Source organism: Peromyscus leucopus, chromosome 6, assembly GCF_004664715.2.
Source record: "Peromyscus leucopus breed LL Stock chromosome 6, UCI_PerLeu_2.1, whole genome shotgun sequence".
Taxonomy (NCBI): Eukaryota; Metazoa; Chordata; class Mammalia; order Rodentia; family Cricetidae; genus Peromyscus; species Peromyscus leucopus.
The window spans coordinates 46,326,887-46,345,874 of record NC_051068.1 but is presented as its reverse complement, the minus strand read 5'-3'; the positions used below and the strand labels follow the sequence as shown (position 1 = coordinate 46,345,874).

General features: G+C 47.8%; 1 protein-coding gene across 4 annotated transcripts in view; it reads right to left on the bottom strand.

The window, feature by feature from the left end:
• The window catches only part of LOC114691717 (IQCJ-SCHIP1 readthrough transcript protein), a 735,800-nt gene that overhangs the window by 120,109 nt on the left and 596,703 nt on the right, over window positions 1-18,988 (bottom strand). For 2 of the 4 annotated variants that reach the window (XM_028867228.2, XM_037206648.1), the window contains one exon: window positions 11,244-11,930. In XM_028867228.2, coding sequence (XP_028723061.1) covers window positions 11,244-11,930 — 687 coding nt within the window. Of the gene's footprint in view, window positions 1-11,243; window positions 11,931-12,132; window positions 12,269-12,927; window positions 13,010-18,988 lie in introns of those variants that run through there. The other 2 variants (XM_037206649.1, XM_037206647.1) reach the window with 2 other exon arrangements.

Here is an 18,988-nt window from a genome sequence, read left to right as displayed (position 1 = left end):
AGGAGAAAGTCTTCATCAACTGTATCAGACCAGGGGTGGGGTGGGTGATGCTGTTGATCGCTAGAACATATAAAGAACATATAACACCCAAACCCATAAAACTTCCCTCTAACACACAGGCTAACAGAGTGTTCTCAAAAGAAGTACCACAAATGAGCAATAAATATCACCAAAAATGTTCAACATCCTTTGTCATCCGTAAATACAAACGGAGACTCTTTGGAAAGTCCATCTAGCCCCAGTCAGACTGGCTACCATTAAGAAAACAATGACAGCAGATGCCATAAAGGATGTAGGGAAAAGAGCGACCTTCGTTTCCTGCTTGTAGGAGTGTAAACCGGTGCAGCCACTATGGAAATAAACATGGGGTTTTCTCACAAAACAAACAAACAAAACAAACAAAAACCCAAAGACCCCCATGTCCTGCCTGGAGACTTGCATGTAAGTGTTTGCTGCTGCACGAGTTACAACAGCTAAGAAGTGGAACTTGTCTAGGTGTCCATCAATACACGATAGATAAAGTACTGTACACAGTACACAGGATGGAATTTAATTCTGCCATAAAGCACAATGGAGCCATGACATTTGCAGGATAGAGGATGGAAGTGTCACAACGGGCCAAGGAAGGAAGACTCAGAAGGAAAATGCCGAGTCCTCCCATATTTAGTGTGTTGCTGTGTGTGTAGGAAGCTAAGCCATGAAACTAGAAAGGAGATCATGAGAAAGGACAAAGACGGGCAATGGAGTCCCTGTGTCAGGAACACAGTAGGGAGCACGGGGGGGGGGGGGGGGTTGGGGGATGGGGGGCTGAGCAGGAGTGGGGTTGGGAAAGGAGGCTCGCTCGTGGAGAACAAAGCTGTACGAAGATTTTGTAACAGAACACATTACTTTAGATGCTAACTTTTAAATGAATGAAAAATAAAAACTAAAACGAAACTAAAGATAAAGATGTAGAGGATAAGAAGATTAAAGTTATACTTAAACCCTGAAAACATCAATGTTTTATAGTTGAAATATGTTTGAAAAATCTTTGTAATGGGACAAAGCAAACTAATTAAAAGTGAAAAAAAAAACACTAGAAAATGCAGAAACATCATACAGGAAGCAGAACCCTCACACACGCCTCCCTCTCCTTATGCCCATTTTCTATTCCTTGCTCTCACCCATATTCTAAGCCAAGTGTTCCGATTTAGACTATTTCATGGACCTAACAAATCACAAATCCTTTCTGTGAATGCACGAGCAAATTTTACTTCTAAATAGTTACTGGAACACCAAATGACATATTACAAGTTCTTGAGCCCCATCATCTAGTAGTTTGGATCCCGATACGCTGAAGGCAGCCTGAGCAAGCATGTTAGCATTCACTAACCACATAGACCAGTAAGGCCGGCTGACACTTCTCCGAGTTACAGCACACTGCTCCCTACTCTTTCATAGATAAGGCCTTTGAGAACAATTGGATCCTTTTCTTTCTTCAAAGAACTGCCTTATTTACCTACTAGACCAAAAACGAAGTCAACATGGACTCGCATTGTTTTTGAGACAACAAATACTGATTGCTTTTCTAAGACACGGGGTAAAAGGAGTACCTTTTAGTGCTCAGTCTGTACGAAGGGCTAGTTACTTTTCTTACAGTGAACAGACCTACTATACAGCATAGAACAATCATTTAATGCCTTTCAGGAGAACAGAACTCAAGCTTTGTGGTGGCTTCCTGGTCCACACTGGCGTCTCCAGCGCCAACCCTCACAGCGGGCACTCCCATCCATTCATGTAGTAGTTTTCCTGGATTCCTGGCCTGATGCCACACAAAGGCTCAGAAATGATCCAGGACGCCATGCCCGTTCCAGAAGAAGGTCCTCTCACCTTGGGTCTCCTTCACCTCTGCGCTGCAGCCTCCTTGGCCATGAACTCTCTCTCCCTCAGTCGCCTCTGCTGCTCAGCCACAGCCTGGGCTTCCAGGTCGGCTTCCACGCAGGGCCTGTTGCCTGCAGGTCCCAAGCAGAGAACAAGCCTCCCAGTTCTCAGTCAGCCTGCAGCAGCTGCTAAATCCCTTCCAAAGGGACTTGGGACTTGTCTTTAGAGACTCCCAGGCAAGCTGGGCTCAAACTTGTGCACTCCTTATACTTCAAACTCCCAACTGGTGGGATTTCAGGTGTGTGCCACCACATTAGGCTTGCAAATACTTTTTTTTTTTTTTTTTTTTTAATATAAAGCCTTTACATGTTTATTTTTTCTTTCTGTGCTTTTGTTTGTTTTGTTTTAGTTCATAACAAAATATCCACTTAAAACATCTAGATCAATGAATCTCAACCTGTGTGTCGGGACCTTTTGGGGGGGTTGCATATCAGATATCCTGCATATCAGATATTTATATTACAACTCATAACACTAGCAAAATTACAGTTAGCAACAAAATAATTTTATGGTTGGGAAGGGGGGGTCACCACGACATGAGGAACTGTGTTAAAGAGTCAAATCTTTAGGAAGACTGAGAACCACTGGTCTAGATGGAACAGACTGGCTCCACTTACAGAATGAGCCACAGAGATCACTCCCTTAGTGGTCTCAGCCTAGGCACAGCTTTATCCACTTGAGTGGAATGGGTGTCTGGAGACCGGTCAGGCCTGGACTATGCAGGGGTGAACACAGTCCATTGCCACCTATGGAGAGGGAGTGGGGGGGTTTGCTGAGGTGACCTCTCAGGTTCTCCCTCCAAAATCTTCTTACTTTCCTACTGAGAAGGCTCACGTTGACAAGCGGCCCTTGAATCACCCCAGAAGCCGGGTCCCCAATAGACTGGCAGTAACTAACAGTCAAGAATGTCAAGGGTCCTAGGGGCTCCAGAATCACAGAGCAGCTGAGGCACAGCAGCTGTAGGAACATCTCTTAAGTTATCTAGGACTGAATTTCAAAATTCAGAAAGCAAAACCACACAAGTCTTCAGGGGCCAAGGCCCAGGTGTGCCAACTTCTATTTTAATATGCAAATACAGCAGCATATAATCTGAGCATGGTTTTAAGGAATAATAATGGAGTTGTGGTTATTAGCACTAATAAGAAAGTTCATAATATCTTTCAGCTTTGAGAAAATTAAAGAACCAAGACAAAAATATGGTACAAAATATATTAATTAGCTAACTAGATAGCCAGGGAGCACCAAATGTCTGCTCTTCAGGGAATTCTGGGCCTCTAAGTTTAAGGATGGTCTGTAACTCTGAAGCTCTTTTTTTCCACTCTTAATGTGGAAACCCTTAATTTGTCCCATTTGGGAGTCTGGCATGAGATCAAATATGAAAATGAAAACCTGGAGGCCCTTTACGACTCAGAGAGCAATAAATGGCACCTCTGTGGAATAAAAGTCCAGGGGAAGAGGGGCTGCCAGAGCGCAGCTGACCAGACAGACTGAGGTGGGTCAGATTTCAAAGAGGCCAGGTGGAGGTTGGGGTGCACCTGTGGACCCGCCACTGTGAGAGCAAATGCCTCCTGGGCTGAGGCTTCCCAAGCGTGCCTGGCAAGGAAGCCCAGGCAAGGACCTGCAGTTAGAAAAGTTATGGAGGGCAGAGCCAGGCGGCGTGCCCACAGTGAGCGGCTAAGAGCTCAGCAGCTGGCTATGACAGCATACATCTGCATCAGGATTTCAGATAAACATTCTCCCTCAGAGGTTTTAAAGACTGCACCACACACACCTATTAGGAGGCAGAGGTGTCTTTTAATCCAGTTACAACAGTTCAAAGGGCCCTTCTGCAACACACACACACACTACACACATAGAGAAAGGGAGGGTTAATGTTATATTTTCAAATTTTTAATAATTGTTCACTTATTATATTAGTATCATGCACTGTGGTTAATACAGAAACTCACAACTAGGCAAAGTGCAGATGTCAGTGGAATGAGTGTTCAACCATGAATGGAACGCTTGTATCACACACACCTTCCTCCAAAGGCTCAGGGACCACAGAGAAAGAGGGGCCAGAGGTCAGGCAGGGCCAGAGATACATGGTGTCTTTTGGACATGACAAGTGTGCTACATTCATGAACTCACCGCAGCTGTGGTTGCCTCCACAGGACTACTACAACACACAGGATGAAGCCAGTCAACATTCTAACATTCAACATTCTAACTCATGAGCCCCATCCCTAACTGAGGACTATGGGCAGTTAAGAGCTTCTGAGGGAGGGAGGATCAGTTTGCTTTAAGGGTGAGACCCTTGGCAGGTGGACCATGTTCCAGTAGATTGTCCTAAATTAGACTCGATGGGTTAAAACAAACAAACAAACAAATAAATAAATAGCAAAACTGGGGTGTATGTGAATATGATCAATATACATTGTATGAAAGTCTCAAAGAACTAATAAAATTATTATATTAAAAAATGTTCCTCACTTTGGGCATTCCTTAAATCTATTTCTTTTCTTTTTCTTTCTTTTATTTATTTATTTTTGCTTTTTCGAGACAGGGTTTCTCTGTGTAACAGTCCTGGCTGTCCTGAATTTTGCTCTGTAACTCAGGCTGGCCTCGAACTCATAGAGATCTGCTTGGCTCTGCCTCCCGAGTGCTGAGTTAAAGGTGTGCGCTACCACCGACCGGCTTTAAATCTATTTCTCTTCTTCACTGTTAGATATTGGATCCAAGGCCTTGAGCACAATCAGACAAGGACCCTATAACTAACGTCAGGTCAGGTACTGACTCAAGGCCTTGAGCAGCACCCTACAACTGAGTAGCAGCTTCCGCTCTGGCAAGCTGATGTGTTTAGAGTCCAAACACTTTCCTTTTAAGTCTCAAGACAACATTTTTTTCAAGCTGTGTCTGGCAACACACACACACACACACACACACACACACACACACACACACACACACACACACCTTTGATGCTCCAGAGGCAGAGGCAGGAAGATCTCCAAGTTTGAGGTCAGCTTAGTCCATACAGTGAGTTCCAGGACAACCAGGGCTGTATAACAGAATATACATAAACTTGTTTTCTCTTTGTTACTGTTGCTACATGTGGGTGCATGTGTATGATGTATATGTTGTATGCACTGTGTGGGTTCATGTGTTCTCTCCTTCCAGGACATCAAATTCAGGACATCACCAGGCTTGGTGGCAAGCACCCTTTCAGCTGAGGCACCCATTCCTTTGAAATCTTCGTTTATGCTGACACAGAGATCGGCCTCTGCACTCTTAAGAATCAGCACACATTAGCAAGTAGGCAAAGAAAGTTTGACTATGGTACTAGATATTTCAGGGTACATTGTTTAACCATAGAATACAATTAGCTCTCATCATTTCTAATAACAGAATGAAAAAACAAACAAACGTTTACCATTGTTACACAAATACATATACATCAGATGTTCTCTGATAGAAATGATACTTGTATCCCACGCAGTAAGTTTCCAATGTTAAGTTCCAGACTGCTAATAATCAGCTAACTTTGCATCTAAACCTTCCTATGTTTTGTAGGACTACTAAGGGATTTTAATTCAGTCTTTAAAACAGGAATTCATGTAATTTAATCATAGCACAAGTAACTAAGGGAAAAACCGCTCAGCCATTCAGTTACTTTTGTACTATTGTGCAGAATAACTAGGTTGTAATTCTTACAGAACAGTAGGTTGACTGTAACTGGTAATTAGCACTATTCTGGGGAGAAACGTAGGTAATTTAAAGTTTGCTACTAGCTAATAGTATAAACAAATAAAAAGACATTATTTCTAAGTACTTTACAAATAACCTCATCAGAGAGTTTGCTTTCAATTAATGTGTCAATTAACATAATTCTTAACTTCTCATTAAATGAGGAAAATATACCTGTCCAAGGCACTAAAATATAATAAAACTGACTTAAAAAGGGTGGGATCACCCGTCATGGTGGCGCTTGCCTTTGATCCCAGCACTCTGGAGGCAGAGCCAGGCGGATCTCTGTGAGTTCGAGGCCAACCTGGTCTACAGAGCAAGTTCCAGGATAGCCAGGGCTACACAGAGAAACCCTGTCTTGGAAAAACAAACAAACAAACAAAACAAACAAACAAAAGGTGGGGGCTCAACCAGAACCTTGATGTAATGTAAAAATGACACCCCTCTTTTTGGGAACAATAGAGAAATGAGTCTGGTTAGATGTAACGCATGATCTCTTTGCTACGAGTAACCGAATAGAGATGTCCTAGAAAACCCAAGCATTCAAACGACAGGGACTAGCTGCTAGGAAGAGGAACTGACATTCTAGTCGGTGCTGTAAGAGTCCTGGCCGTGGTTCAAGGAGGTGGCTCTGTAGGAGAGAGCACTTGCCATCAAGACCGATGACCTGAGTTCGACCTCTGCAACCCACGTGGTGGTGCATATACACCCAGACACGTTCATGTGTACAGAGAGAGGGGGACAGACAGACAGACAGAATAAACACACAAATAAATAAATAAAATAGAAAATATTTTAAAGAGTCAAGGCAGTTGCCTTCTAAAATGGTACTTCCCTGGAAAGCAGCATCTCAAGAAGCTGAACACATGCCTACTGTATGATCCAGTCCCACTCTCACATATGTATGTATAAAGGTTCACATAAAGATTGATGCATAACTGGCCATAGCAATTTTACATATGGCAGCTAAACAACAAGAACTAATCTGAGTGCCCATCACCAGGAATACGCATATCAAAAACGTAAGTCAACTTATAGTACAAAAATCAGGCCAATGATTACCAAGGAAGAAGACAGGGGTACTGCAAAGAGACACAGAGATATTCTTGGGGGTGATGGACCCAAGACTTTGATTTTGATGGTGGCTTCACAGCTGTGTCAAAAGTCAGGCAAGTATTACAGAGAACATTTAACTTTACGTTATAAATACGTGTAATTGAGTTTATACATCAGCTAGGCTGCTATAAATATGGGGTGATGATTATGTGTGTGTGGATGAGTATGGGCACATGGGATGGTGTGGAAGAGGCAGTCAGAGGATGACCTCGGCATCAGTCTTCACTTCCTCCCTTGTCTGGGACAGGCTCTCTCTGGGCGTTGACTACTATACACTCCATGCTGGTTGGCCCACGTGCTCACCACAGTTCTGGCTCCTCCTCCTATCTCACCATGGGAACGCTGAGATTATATGCATGGACTACCATAGCTGGCTTTACCCAATGAGCCAAATGCCCAGCCTAACAAATCTGCTATTAGAGAAGAATACACAGGGTGGGGGAGGGGTTGTGTGTGTGTGTGGGGGGGGAGCAGGGAGCAGAGCTTCCAGAGACAGGGTAGACATGAAAGATCACACATATGCTGAAGGAGGAATACCCCATGGCAAAACCATGAAGAAAGCAAAGGAAAGTGTTTTCCACTAGGAAAGGAAGGCATGGAGGCAGCGGGCCCTTCCACTACCCTACCTGGTGAAGGATCTAGGGAGTTCCCTGAGTAAGAAAATGAGTGGGCGGTACTGAACTGAAGTCCAGAGATAGATGCCCTGAAAACCTGCATGGCCCACTGCATGGGAAGGCTGTCAAGAGACGGAAGATGAAATGTCTTGTTTCCCTCAGGACCGTCCGCACCAGTTCTCCAGAATAAAAAACAGGCAGGGAGATAAGAATTTTAGATGAACACGGACTTCCAGGATCGAGGAGGCTCCACCACCAATGTCCAGAACTATCTTTAGTCTGTATCTGGCCCTTCAGCTCAAGTTCATCAACAACTAGCCCATCCAGGAGGGAAGACAGGCCTCGGCAGGACAACACACGGGCAGGTCCAGTCTGGCGAGAGATGGCGCTCTCAGGGTAGTTGTGATCGTGAGGTAGAATTCCTGAGGTTCCTCACATGCGACAAGCACAAGGTGAGCCAGTGGAGGAGATATGACTGCAGAATACTTTAAACTTGCTGCTGGGGTTGGACCACCAGCAGTGATGGAGGTCTGTGAAGGTGTCTCCATCTCTAAGACGGTAGTCTCAATCGTAAGGTGAGGGCTTTGGTTAAGGTCTGGGGTGTGTGGTTGCTATAAATATTTCTCCTTTCATTGGATAGATAAGAACCTCAGAGGATCAGGAGGTGTGGCCTTGGCGGAGTAAGTGTGTCACTGGGAGGGGGCTTTGAGATTTCAAAAGACTACTGCCATTTCAAGTTAGCTCCTTCTGCCTCCTGCTAGTGGTAAAAGATCTGCCAATACAGACTCTAAACCTCTGGGGCCATACACTCAAAATAAACTTTTCTACAAGTCACCACTGTGTTTGATCACAGCAACAGAAAAGTAATCATACAGTGGCTTACAGTCATCCATAATACCTGTTAGAGGCGATCCCATACCCTCTTCTAACCTCTGTGGGCACCAGGCATGCTCATGATACGTCATGTATACGTCACAGGCAAAATAGTCAGACACATAAAATACAACAATAAAGCCAAAAAAATTATTCTAAACAATTCTCAATCCAAACCAAAGATGTGTGGTAAGATCCCTATACTTCTTTCAGCTAGATTTCTTTTTTCTTCTCTCTCTCTCTCTCTCTCTCTCTCTCTCTCTCTCTCTCTCTCTCTCTCTCTCTCTCTCTCTTTGACACAAGATTTCTCTGTGTAGCCCTGGCTGTCCTGGAACTTGCTCCATAGACCAGGCTGGCCTTCAACTCAGAGATCCGCCTGCCTCTGCTTCCAGAGTGCTGGGATTAAAAGCATGAGCCACCATGAGCTACCAAGATTTCTGAGAGACCCCAAATAGTGGGGACTTAGGAACAAGAACAAAGAGAACAGAGCAAAGGTGTGAGTAGGGGTGAGGGGTGCTGTAGGGAGGGTGGTCAGGCACAAGTGAGAGCTGAACTGAGTCTGGAAGAATCAGAGGAACCAAACCAATTACTCAACTAAAGGAGTAACTGCAAGACAGATGGTGAGGCGGCTCCTGGAGCCCTGGTAAAGAACCTTCCCTTCCCTGTGCACCTTCCCCTCCTGCTCATGGATGCACCCAGGCCTATGAATGTGCTGACACACAACATTCTAAAGAGCACCAAAACACCACTGGTCTAGACCGTCTCCTTCAGGCAGGCCTTCTACAGCAACTATTGACTGTTCTTAGGTTCCTGTACTTATGGTTGCTTGTTCCAGGCGATGCTAAAGAGGATGTAAGTGGTGTTTTTAAAACTTTTCCAACATGAACCCACAGTAACAAACTCTAGACCATCACACAGTGCATGACAAAGGTAAAGTCAGAGAAACCAGCGCGCTTTCTGTGGTTGCGGATGTACGCACTACAATGCTTCTAAGCATTATGGTAATTTCACGGATAACTTAGTTTGAAAGCACCAATCTAAGCAAACATGGAGTAACAGCTTTATCCAAACACAAACCAAAACCAGCCTGTGAAATGGTTCAGCAGGTTAAATCTCCACCATGCCTTGTGTCCAGTGCTTAATCCTCAGGGTCTACGTGAAGAAGGAGCAGATTCCCAAAGGTTTGTCTCTGACCTCTACATGTGAACCTTGGCACACACATCCCATGTATATATGGAGTGGGTATATAGCATATAATACATATATATATATATATATATATATATATATATGGGAACTTTTTAAAAAAATAAAAACGCAATGACTTCTAAAAATATCAAGCGCGAAATATTTTTAGGAGAGCTGGGGCCTGGGAATCTGGGTAATTAGGAGGAAGAAACTCCAAATTGTTGATGAAGTGAGTGGGTACCTTAGGTTCTAGAGATGGGCCCAATGATGGAGCCACACCACAAGAGCATGTGTGAGCACTGGGATGAGAAGGCTGTCAGGCAAGCCTTTAAATGTCAAGTTCTCACAGGGCAGACAGCCTTCCCGTATCTCTCCTTACCAGAATCTCAGCCCAGTTACAGCCATGTCTGTAACTGCTGATCTTCAATCAATGCTCAAATCCTGGGAATTTAATAGGGAAAGATGTTTCCTTTTGCCAGGGACAAGAAAGAGCAGTGGCTGTAATGGAAAGATTCCACGTCTGTTAGTGAGACATGGTACACTTATAAACAGCTGGGATTATTAATTTAATAGGTCATCCCTCAAGGGCGCTCACCAATGGGCTCTGTCAACCAAGGGCTCTAACTGACAGAAAGCGTGCCAATTCCTCTGTGAGACCCTGTTACCACCCTCACCCCTGAAGTCAAAAGTGCATGCACCCAATTTCCAGGAGCCCTGGAGATTCAGAGCGGCCAAATTACACCTGCAAGGCAAGCGTTTGCCTACACTGCCACACAGCTGCCACACACAGAAAGCAGCTCATTTAAACTGTGCCCTTCAGCCCTATTTAGGGATATCACTAATGATTTCAAATTACAACTGTTGCTTTATCTCAAACAGTGATAAAAAGGGGGAGCTACATTCATGATGTTCTTCCTTTGAGTCATTTATCTGCTCTCCTCTCGGGCAGAAAGAAAAAAAAAAAAAGATGTTGAGACAAGTACAAACCTGCCTGAGCTTATTATAGATGCAGCCCTCCTTCTCTCCCTCCTTCCCCTCCACGCCGGCACCCCTCCCTGTCTGGCTTTTCCTGAATTGAGGCAGTAGCCTCCGGTAAGGAACTATAAGTGGTTCTTTTATCAAAACAAGAAGGGAATCGCCGACAGGGAGTGAGTCAGGCAACAGAGGCAACAGCCCCCTCCCTCATTCTGGCAGTTCAATTCACCCGGTCCCTCCAGGTCAGCAATCGCTCAGGTTTCATGGAAGAAAGTCAGGAGGGCCTTTAATCCATCCAAATCCAGGAGCCGGGATGGAACACACCCGGTTGCCAGATCTGAGGTGTGGGCAGGCGACTGCGTGCATGTGCACAGGCGTGCACAGGCATAGCCCGGCTGAGGGCGAGACGTGAGTGAAACGCTGGAAGACCCACCAGGATGGACAAAGCCACAACTATTACAGTGTGAAATAGCCCCCGCAGGGGCTGGCTTCGGCGAGGAAATTTCCCTAGATTTATTTTCAGGCAAGTGACTCACAACCTAGTCTCCATAAGTAATTCCATCAAAATGAGTCGCTGGTTCCTCCAGCCCGACTTTCCGCTGCCCTCTGGCTGCCCCTCCCTTCTCTCCGCCCATCCTGTAAACCCAGACAGCTCACAGACAGCAAGCGTACCCCAGGGGAACAGGAGGCAGGCTCTCCGGCCCAGCCCCCACCCTTGGGAAAGGATGAATGGGGCCACCACCGGCGGGAGCGCGGAGAAGGGGCGTGTGGGCTGCGCGCGAGGTGTATACGCGGGTGTGCGCGCGTGGGCACGCACCCGGGCCAACTTACAGAGGTGGAGTTGGTCCTCGCCTGACCCTGGTTTCGCACCTCCTGCTCCCGGAACTGCAGCCCGGCCAGATGCTTTTCCAAAGCCTCCCAGTCCATCGGGGGCACCGGGGGCTCTTCCGGGACGCACGTCCCACCGTCCGGAGGCTGAACGCAGAGCCCCCCAGCAGCCCGGCTTCGGCCTCCGCGCCGGCTCCCGGGAGGCTGGGTCTTCTGGATGGCTCGGCGGGGAGCCCGGGAGGTGCTCGGCCGGCTGGCCACAACCACGTTGCCATTGTGCCTGAGGTCTTGGGGGTCGTGCGGGTGGAGGTTGCCGTTAGGCATCGGGGACGGCATGGTGGTGGTGGCGCTCTTGCCCTCGCCGCCGCTGCTGCAGATCCTGGCGCTCACGTCCCCGGGCTCCCGGGCCGGACAGCGGTCATCTCGATACCCTCGATCGTCCTCCTCTTCCTCCTCCTCCCCGTCCTCCTCCGGAGCCCACTCATCAATCACCTTCTTCTGGTAGACCGGGAAGGGCTCCTCATAGTCCTCCAGAGCAGACACCAAGTCCAGGCTGCCCCCCGGCGACGATGAGGATTTGCACTCGGAGCAAGGGGTCACTTTGGTGGAGTTGGACTGTGAGCTGGCGCGGCTGCTGCTGCTGCTGCTGCCGGCGTCACTGCCTAGATCCATCCCATCCTCTCGGTAATCCTGCGGGGAGGAGGCAGAGAATAGTGAGTGGCCGGGTCGAGCCTGCTCCGGCCGCCCGCTGCCCGCCCCGACCTCCCCGCGCGCGCGGCGTCCGCCTGCCGTGAGGTACGTTCTCCCGAAGAGGCCTGGGGGCGGGAGCCAGCAGCAGCCTGAGCTGCCCCCACCCTTCCCCGCACAAGTTGACTTCCTCCGGGTAACTAACCCGCAGATGAGCAAAGGGGTGCGCAGCCACGGGCACGCACTTTTCACCCTCCTAGCCTAGGGGCGCGCGCGGACTTAGTGTTAACCATTTTGCGCCAGGCGCGTCCTAGCACTCCGCCCCAAGGATTCTCCCAGACACTTTCCCACTGAATTCTGATTCCCTGGGGGCGGGACCCGAGAAGAGGGAGGTAGAAACTGATTTCGCACCTCGCTGGGGCACTGGGACCACCCCCCCCCACCTGGCCCCGCCCCACCCCGCCCCCTCCCACCAGCCGCCCGCAGCCCCGCGCCGGGCGAGCTCAGCTTTACTTTCTAAGGAACCGCAGTAGTCGCAGGGCGCATCCCGCCTGCGCGCCTCCTCGGCCGGTCCCTCTCGGGAAGGATGGGCACGGGGGGCGCTCTCGGCCCACTCCCGGCAGGATGGCACCCCTCAACTCCCGCTTCCGCCAAAGGTGTGCGGGGCCGGGACGCAGCGATAGTCGCTGCAGGCGCCGCCGCCCTGGGGGAGGGAGGACGCGCCCTCCCGGCGGCGGCGGCGGCAGCGGCGGCAGAGCCGGTCCCGCCACGGAGCATGCCCAGAGGCTGCGGGGTGCGGCGCAGTCCGCTCTCCCGGTTTCCCCCGCCGGAGGCTGGAGCTAGAGGCCGGCTAGGAAAGCTCGGAAAGGCCGGAGGGCGGCGGGCGGGGACTACCGGCGCTAGGCTTGCAGACCTCGCCGCCGAGTGTGAGCCGCGCCCTGGGGAGGGTGCTGTGTGCGTGATCGCACCTCAAAGCCTCTTCGCTGGCTTCTTTACCCACCCAAAGCCTCCTGGAGGGCCGCGCGGGCCCGATGCCTCTCAGTCCACGCGGAAGTCCCCAAGTGACCCTGGAAAGGACCTCCTGTCCCCCTCACAAGCAAAAACACAAGCCGTTTGGGAGCTCAAGTGACCGGTGCCCAGTGGTCAGGCCCATCATTTCCTTTCCACCTTCCCCCCTTGCCGCTTCCTCTCCCTTCACCGCGCCCTGGTATCCACTTCCAAGTTCAGGCAGTGGGTGGAACCTGTTGCTTTTGCTCACGTTTCCTTCCCCTTCCCAGCGACACTGAGGATGACCTCAGCGAGGTGCCTATACGGCTATGGGGTGGGGGTGGGGGTAGGGGTGAGCTGGGACTGTTATCTGGAGTGGAGGTCGGGAAGTGGGGTGGAGATTTGTCTTGAAGGTGGGGGCCAAACATCCCTTCCGACCGAAGGGATCCAGAAGAGTAAAGAAGAGGGAAAGACAGTCCTGAGTGTTGGTGCCCCTGGCACGCTGGCTGTCTTTCCTTCCTTGATTTTTTTTTTTTTCTTCCTCTTCAGGAAATTGAATCAAAGACAATCTATGGGGGAGTTTTCCAGAACCACACACGAGCTACCTGAACTTGCCAACCCTTCTCAAGGAAGAGGGTTGATGTGAAAATATTTGCTTGGGAACTGTAGATGGGCTGCGGAATACCTTTTAAGGACTAAAAATTCCCTCTGAGCAGCTTTGCCCTGTGAGAAGTGATTTAGGAAATGCCCTCCTCTGCAGTGAGGATGAAAGAATGCTTAACTCTACAATGGAATGGAGACAACCAGTTTCTTTGGACTTCCAGAGTTAGGGCTGTAACTAATTCATTCCAGCAGGGTTAGTCTGGACCAACCCCCCACCCTTGCTTGGCACCTTTCAAATGGAGGAGCAGAAGCATGCTTGGGATTCTTTGGTAGGGAGAGGCTGCCACCCTGGCCATTTAGGCTCTGGTGGGGACTTGGTGCCGAGACCCTTTGTCTCAGTGATTTCCTCTCCTTAGCTAAGCCCCTGGCCAGGAAATGTAAGCAACCCTTTTATTTGACTTGTCTGGAAGCAACCATCCTGTGAGTAACAGGAAAAGAGGCCTTTCTGGTCTGGCTTAGCTCCTCAGTCAGGAGCCACTGGTTATGACTTAACGCACAATTCACACTAACATCTGTAAACAGCCTGCTTAGGGCCCCAAATATGGTGTGCTGTGAGGTTGCCGTGGAGTGCTGGCTGCCACCGAGGGGTGTGGAGGAGGTCCTGTATTCTGTGACATGCATGGGTGCATGGGAAGATCACCATGGGCCATGGCAAAGCTGAGATCAAGAAAGGCCACCTAGAGAAATGGCTCAGTGAGTCAAGTGCTTTCTGTAAAAGCCAGGATCTGGGTGCTCTCTGTAACCCCAGCATGCGGGGGTGGGGTGGGGTGGGGGGTGGGGGGATGGGGGTGGGGGGGAGTTAGGGGTTGGAGACATGCAAGATCCCTGATATTGAGAACCAGGCTACACCAAACTGCAAGCCCAAGGTTCAGAGAGAGACCCTGTCTCAAAATAACGAATGAATGAAAGAACTAACTAACTAACTAAATAAATGAATAAATAAGGTGAAGTAGCTGAGGACGGCATCCCGATGTCAACCCCTGGCCCCACACATTCCCACACAGGCGGGTATATCTGCATGTCCATGCGTGCACACATGCAGATACCACACACACACACACACACACACACACACACACACAGAGCTAGCTGCTCTGTGCCAGATGCATCTGGACACATACTGATCCGTTGGGGGGTGACAGGAGCATTGTAGGGACAGTCCGGTTTTTAAACAGTAGGGCCTCTGGAGCCACCCACCCACACAGCTGGGGCACTTTACTCCACAGCTGCTCCGACGGTCTGTGGTCAGGAAATGGAAAACAAAACCTAAATGAAACATTTGGCAAGGTAAAGGCGCTGCCAAAAAATGTATGGTATTTTCAAAGCCAACTCTAAACATCTTGGAATTATCTGTAATTTCATTTTCTTTTCTGACCAGATAAACTGGATCAGATCGGAAGTACCCAGTTTTCTTTTCCCCACTCTTCATGGAAAGTGCTTGGCCAGGCCAATTACCCTTCTGTTTCCAGCCTGCCACTTCCTGCCAAGAACCCTCCCACTTTGGAACAGGAAGGCCTGCCAGCTTCAAGGCTGCAATAGTTAGTAGGTAGGTCCAGCAGGATGGAGAAGTGATTTGCAAAGTCTTGTCTTCCTCTGTAGGGAGCCTTTCTCAGACATCAGAGATGCAGGACAAGAGAGAGTCCTACATCCAGAACCTTCCCCACCAACCCAGTGTGCTGGAAGAGTCAATCCCTCTGGCACGCCCACTGCCCTCACCCCAAGTATGCAGCCAAGAGTAGCCACCTTCCTAAAAGTGCAGATCTCTCCACAATGGCTGCCTCTAAAGAACCTGCTTCCCACGACTTCCAGCTTATTTTGACAATTTTTATTCATCCCAAGTCTCAGCCAACATGCCACTTCCTCCTGGATGGTTTGACTGCTTCGACCTGCTCACCTGGGTCAGAGGACATTCTCTTGAGCCCACGGCATTCGCTGCCGTGTGACACACATTGTCCATGACGCTGTTTAATCACTTTGCTTCTCGAATAGCCTCAGAGGAAGAACTACATTTTATGTTAAAGCTCAGGTCACACATCTGTATAAAAATAAGTGTACGTAGCCGGGCAGTGGTGACCCATGCCTTTAATCCCAGCACTCAGGTGGCAGAGCCAGGTGGATCTCTGTGAGTTCAAGGCCAGCCTGGGCTACAGAGAGAAATCCAGGATGGGCACCAAAACTACACTGTCTCAAAAAACTAACTAAATAAATAAGTGTACGTTTCATGAAACTCTTGCTTTGTGAAAATCCTGTTTTAGGGTGCTAGAGGTATAGTTCAGCAGTTAGAGGAAGGCTGATCTAGCGTACCAGAGGCCCTGAGTTCGATCCCCAAAGCCATCTGAAATGGGGTGGTGGTAACACTGGCTCAGGTGGAAGCTGTTTTGACTCATCCCTGGCCTCAACCACTTGGGTTCCAAATTTTAGACACCCGTCTCAAAAATATTGTTCTAACTTATGTAAAACAAAGCCTAGCTATATCTTTATACTTTGCTATGGTGACTTTAAAATCCTTAAGTGGGATGGGGTTCCAGTGTGGAAGAGGAAAATACTCTGAACTCCATGGACAGTTGGGCTGTGAAAAGAATAAAAGCTTGATAGACATTTGGTGTTGGCATTATTATTAATACTTTCTAACTTATATGATCCTCAAATTTTCCACGGTGAGACTATTTTCCTACTCATTTGCATGTGAAGACGTCAAGGACAGTGATACTGAGTCATTTGCCCAATGTTCCAGACTGGTGAGGCAGGTGGCTGAGCCAGGACTTGACACTGGGTAGTTTGGATTTAGGATTCTTATTCCCTTATCTGCAGGCTTAGTAGCTCTTGGTCCCATGTGGATCGATTTACTAGGGAAAAAAATCTCAGAAAGGGTCTCCTTGTAGCATCCTCAGTCTATCGCTCTGTCTCCTACTTGGAAAGGCTCCAAGGGCCGTGTTTGTGTCTGAGTCTAAGGCATTGGCAGGCACAGTCCTTGGCCTCTCTAAGTTCAACAATATTCAACAAATTAGAGATTAAGTTGTAAAAGGAGGAGTATAGGGGCCGGAGAGATGGCTCAGTGGTTAAGAGCATTTGCTGCTCTTGCAACGACCCTGGATTCCATTTCCAGCATCCACATGGTTGCTCACAGTCTCTTTAACTCCAAACACCCACGTCTGGCCTCCAAGAGCATGGCATGTTCAAGGTACACATACATACATGAAGGCCAAACACTCATATGAATAAATTAAAAAAATGTTTTAAAGGAAAAATATAGACACTTTGTACTTCATACTTCCTTCATATAGAAAGGAAATACCATGTTGCTGTTGGTACTGTGTGTTAAGTTCCTCCCCTGTCTCCTAAACAAATCCTTTAAGGAGGAAGCCATCCAAGGTCAGTTTGGGGTATTCGTTTGTCAGGGACTAGAAACTGGATTCATACTCAAACAGTGGGGCTGGAACGGTCACACCCCTCAGGGCTAGTCCCGTTTCCAGAATTTTAATTTGTAGGGGCAGCCTCTGAGCAAAGATATTGACATGAGTCGTAAGGATAGAAAGGATCATTTGTAAAATCTCCATGCTAATTCTGGAATGATTAACCCTGACATGGAACCTTCTTTATATTGTGGCATGTATAGGAAAAAAAGAGCTGGCTAGCAAAGGGTCTGGGTTTCATCGTTATTATGTGAATTCCATGCAAGTCACACACAGGACACAGATGTTCGGCTGTTTCATCACCTGTGTGTAGCTGTGGGGATATGGAACAGCTCTGTAGGGCGAAGTGTCCTAGATGTGGAACATCTGGGCCTTGTTCCCAGCCCAGTCTCTAAACAACTTTATGACCACAGCTTGTAGATGAAAGAGGATGGACTGCATGTTGAGGGCATTTGGCAAACAGCAGAGATCGGTTAACTGTCTGGAAGTAAATGAGCTTCTTCCAGTCTAAAGACCCTAAGGATTTCATCCCAGAAAAGATGGGAGAACGTGGTGTAAAAATGTCTCTCAGTCCTTTTATCACCTTCCTTATCAAAAGATATCAAATTCGTTTCCTGCATCAATCTAAAACCAAAGTATATGTCTGCTCAGCAGGTAGAGCCCCTGGGGTGCATGGCACATCCACAAGGAGTCAGTTTTCACTTACTAGCCTATCTGTGCATACATTTTGGAGATGGAGCCCCAAGTATATCTAAGATTATATTTCCTTTTTCCCACCAATGACAGTGCTATAGTTTAATAGAAAAATTAATTTAAAACTCACCTCTTGGGCCAGCAAGAGATGGCTCAGCAGATATAGGAACTTGCTACATAAACCTGGCAATGTGTTTGCTCCTGAAACACATATACAGGTGGAAGGAGAGAACCAAAAAGTTGTCCTCTGACTTCCACACATACATCCCCCTCACCACACACATATAATTACAATAAAATAAAAGTTAAAATATACATCTTAAAGGTGTTGATTCTCCATTAAACGATGTGATTGTTCATTATACATTCTTCAATGACTAGAGCTAGACCAAATAGTACTTACAAAATAGATCCAGTGACATGCTTTCTAAATCTGATCCCAGGGCCCCTAGACTGATGGACAGTTTGGCTCTTACAGAAATGGGGAGCATGTGTGTTTATCAGGAAGATTACCCAGCATGGTTTGTAGGTATCAGTGAACAAAAAAGGCTAGGCCCAGCAAAGATAGCATCTTTATCAGAGAAAAGTCACATAAAGATGTCCATCAGGCCCTCACCTGCACAATAGGTCCCTGTCGGTGGAACCACTTGGCACTGCTCACATAGATGTAGAAGTCCATGGCACCTTCAGGGAATGTGCATTGTGCAATGCACACAACAGTAGCCAGAGGCCCTGCTGAGATTCTGTTAGTAGGAACTTTGCTCTCTTTTGATGAGAACAGGAGAGGGAGCTTGCTGTACTTCTAATAAAGGGACGAACAAGTCAACTGCTTAAACTTTATTTTTGCAGAACTTTTCTGCCATCATCTTCCACAGTCTTAAAGTCCACAGCAGTTTTGAAAAGGTAAGTCTGGAAGCAACCCTGAGCTAATTTTTTTTTTTTTTTTTTTTTTTTTTTTTTTTTTTTTTTGAGCTTCACTAGGAGGTGTAATTTAGGACAAGCTGGGGAAGGTTGTCGGTCACTCGATCCAAGGGCTCACAAGGGCATCCCGAGTGACAGGCGCAGAAGCCTCTGTCATTTGACCCCAGGACAAGATAAGCTGCCTCTTTAAGCCTTTGGTTTCTCTGTCTTATGCATGCTGAAGAGCATCTTTGCAGGAGGCTCAGGGAGGTGAGAACTCTGTTCTTGTCACTTCATGATCCGACTTGGCTGCTGGCATTGCCATAGACAGTGGTCACAGCTTGGAGAGCAGGAAAGAACTTTGCCAAGAGCCTTGGCACTGGATGTAAGCATCCCTGCATTTAC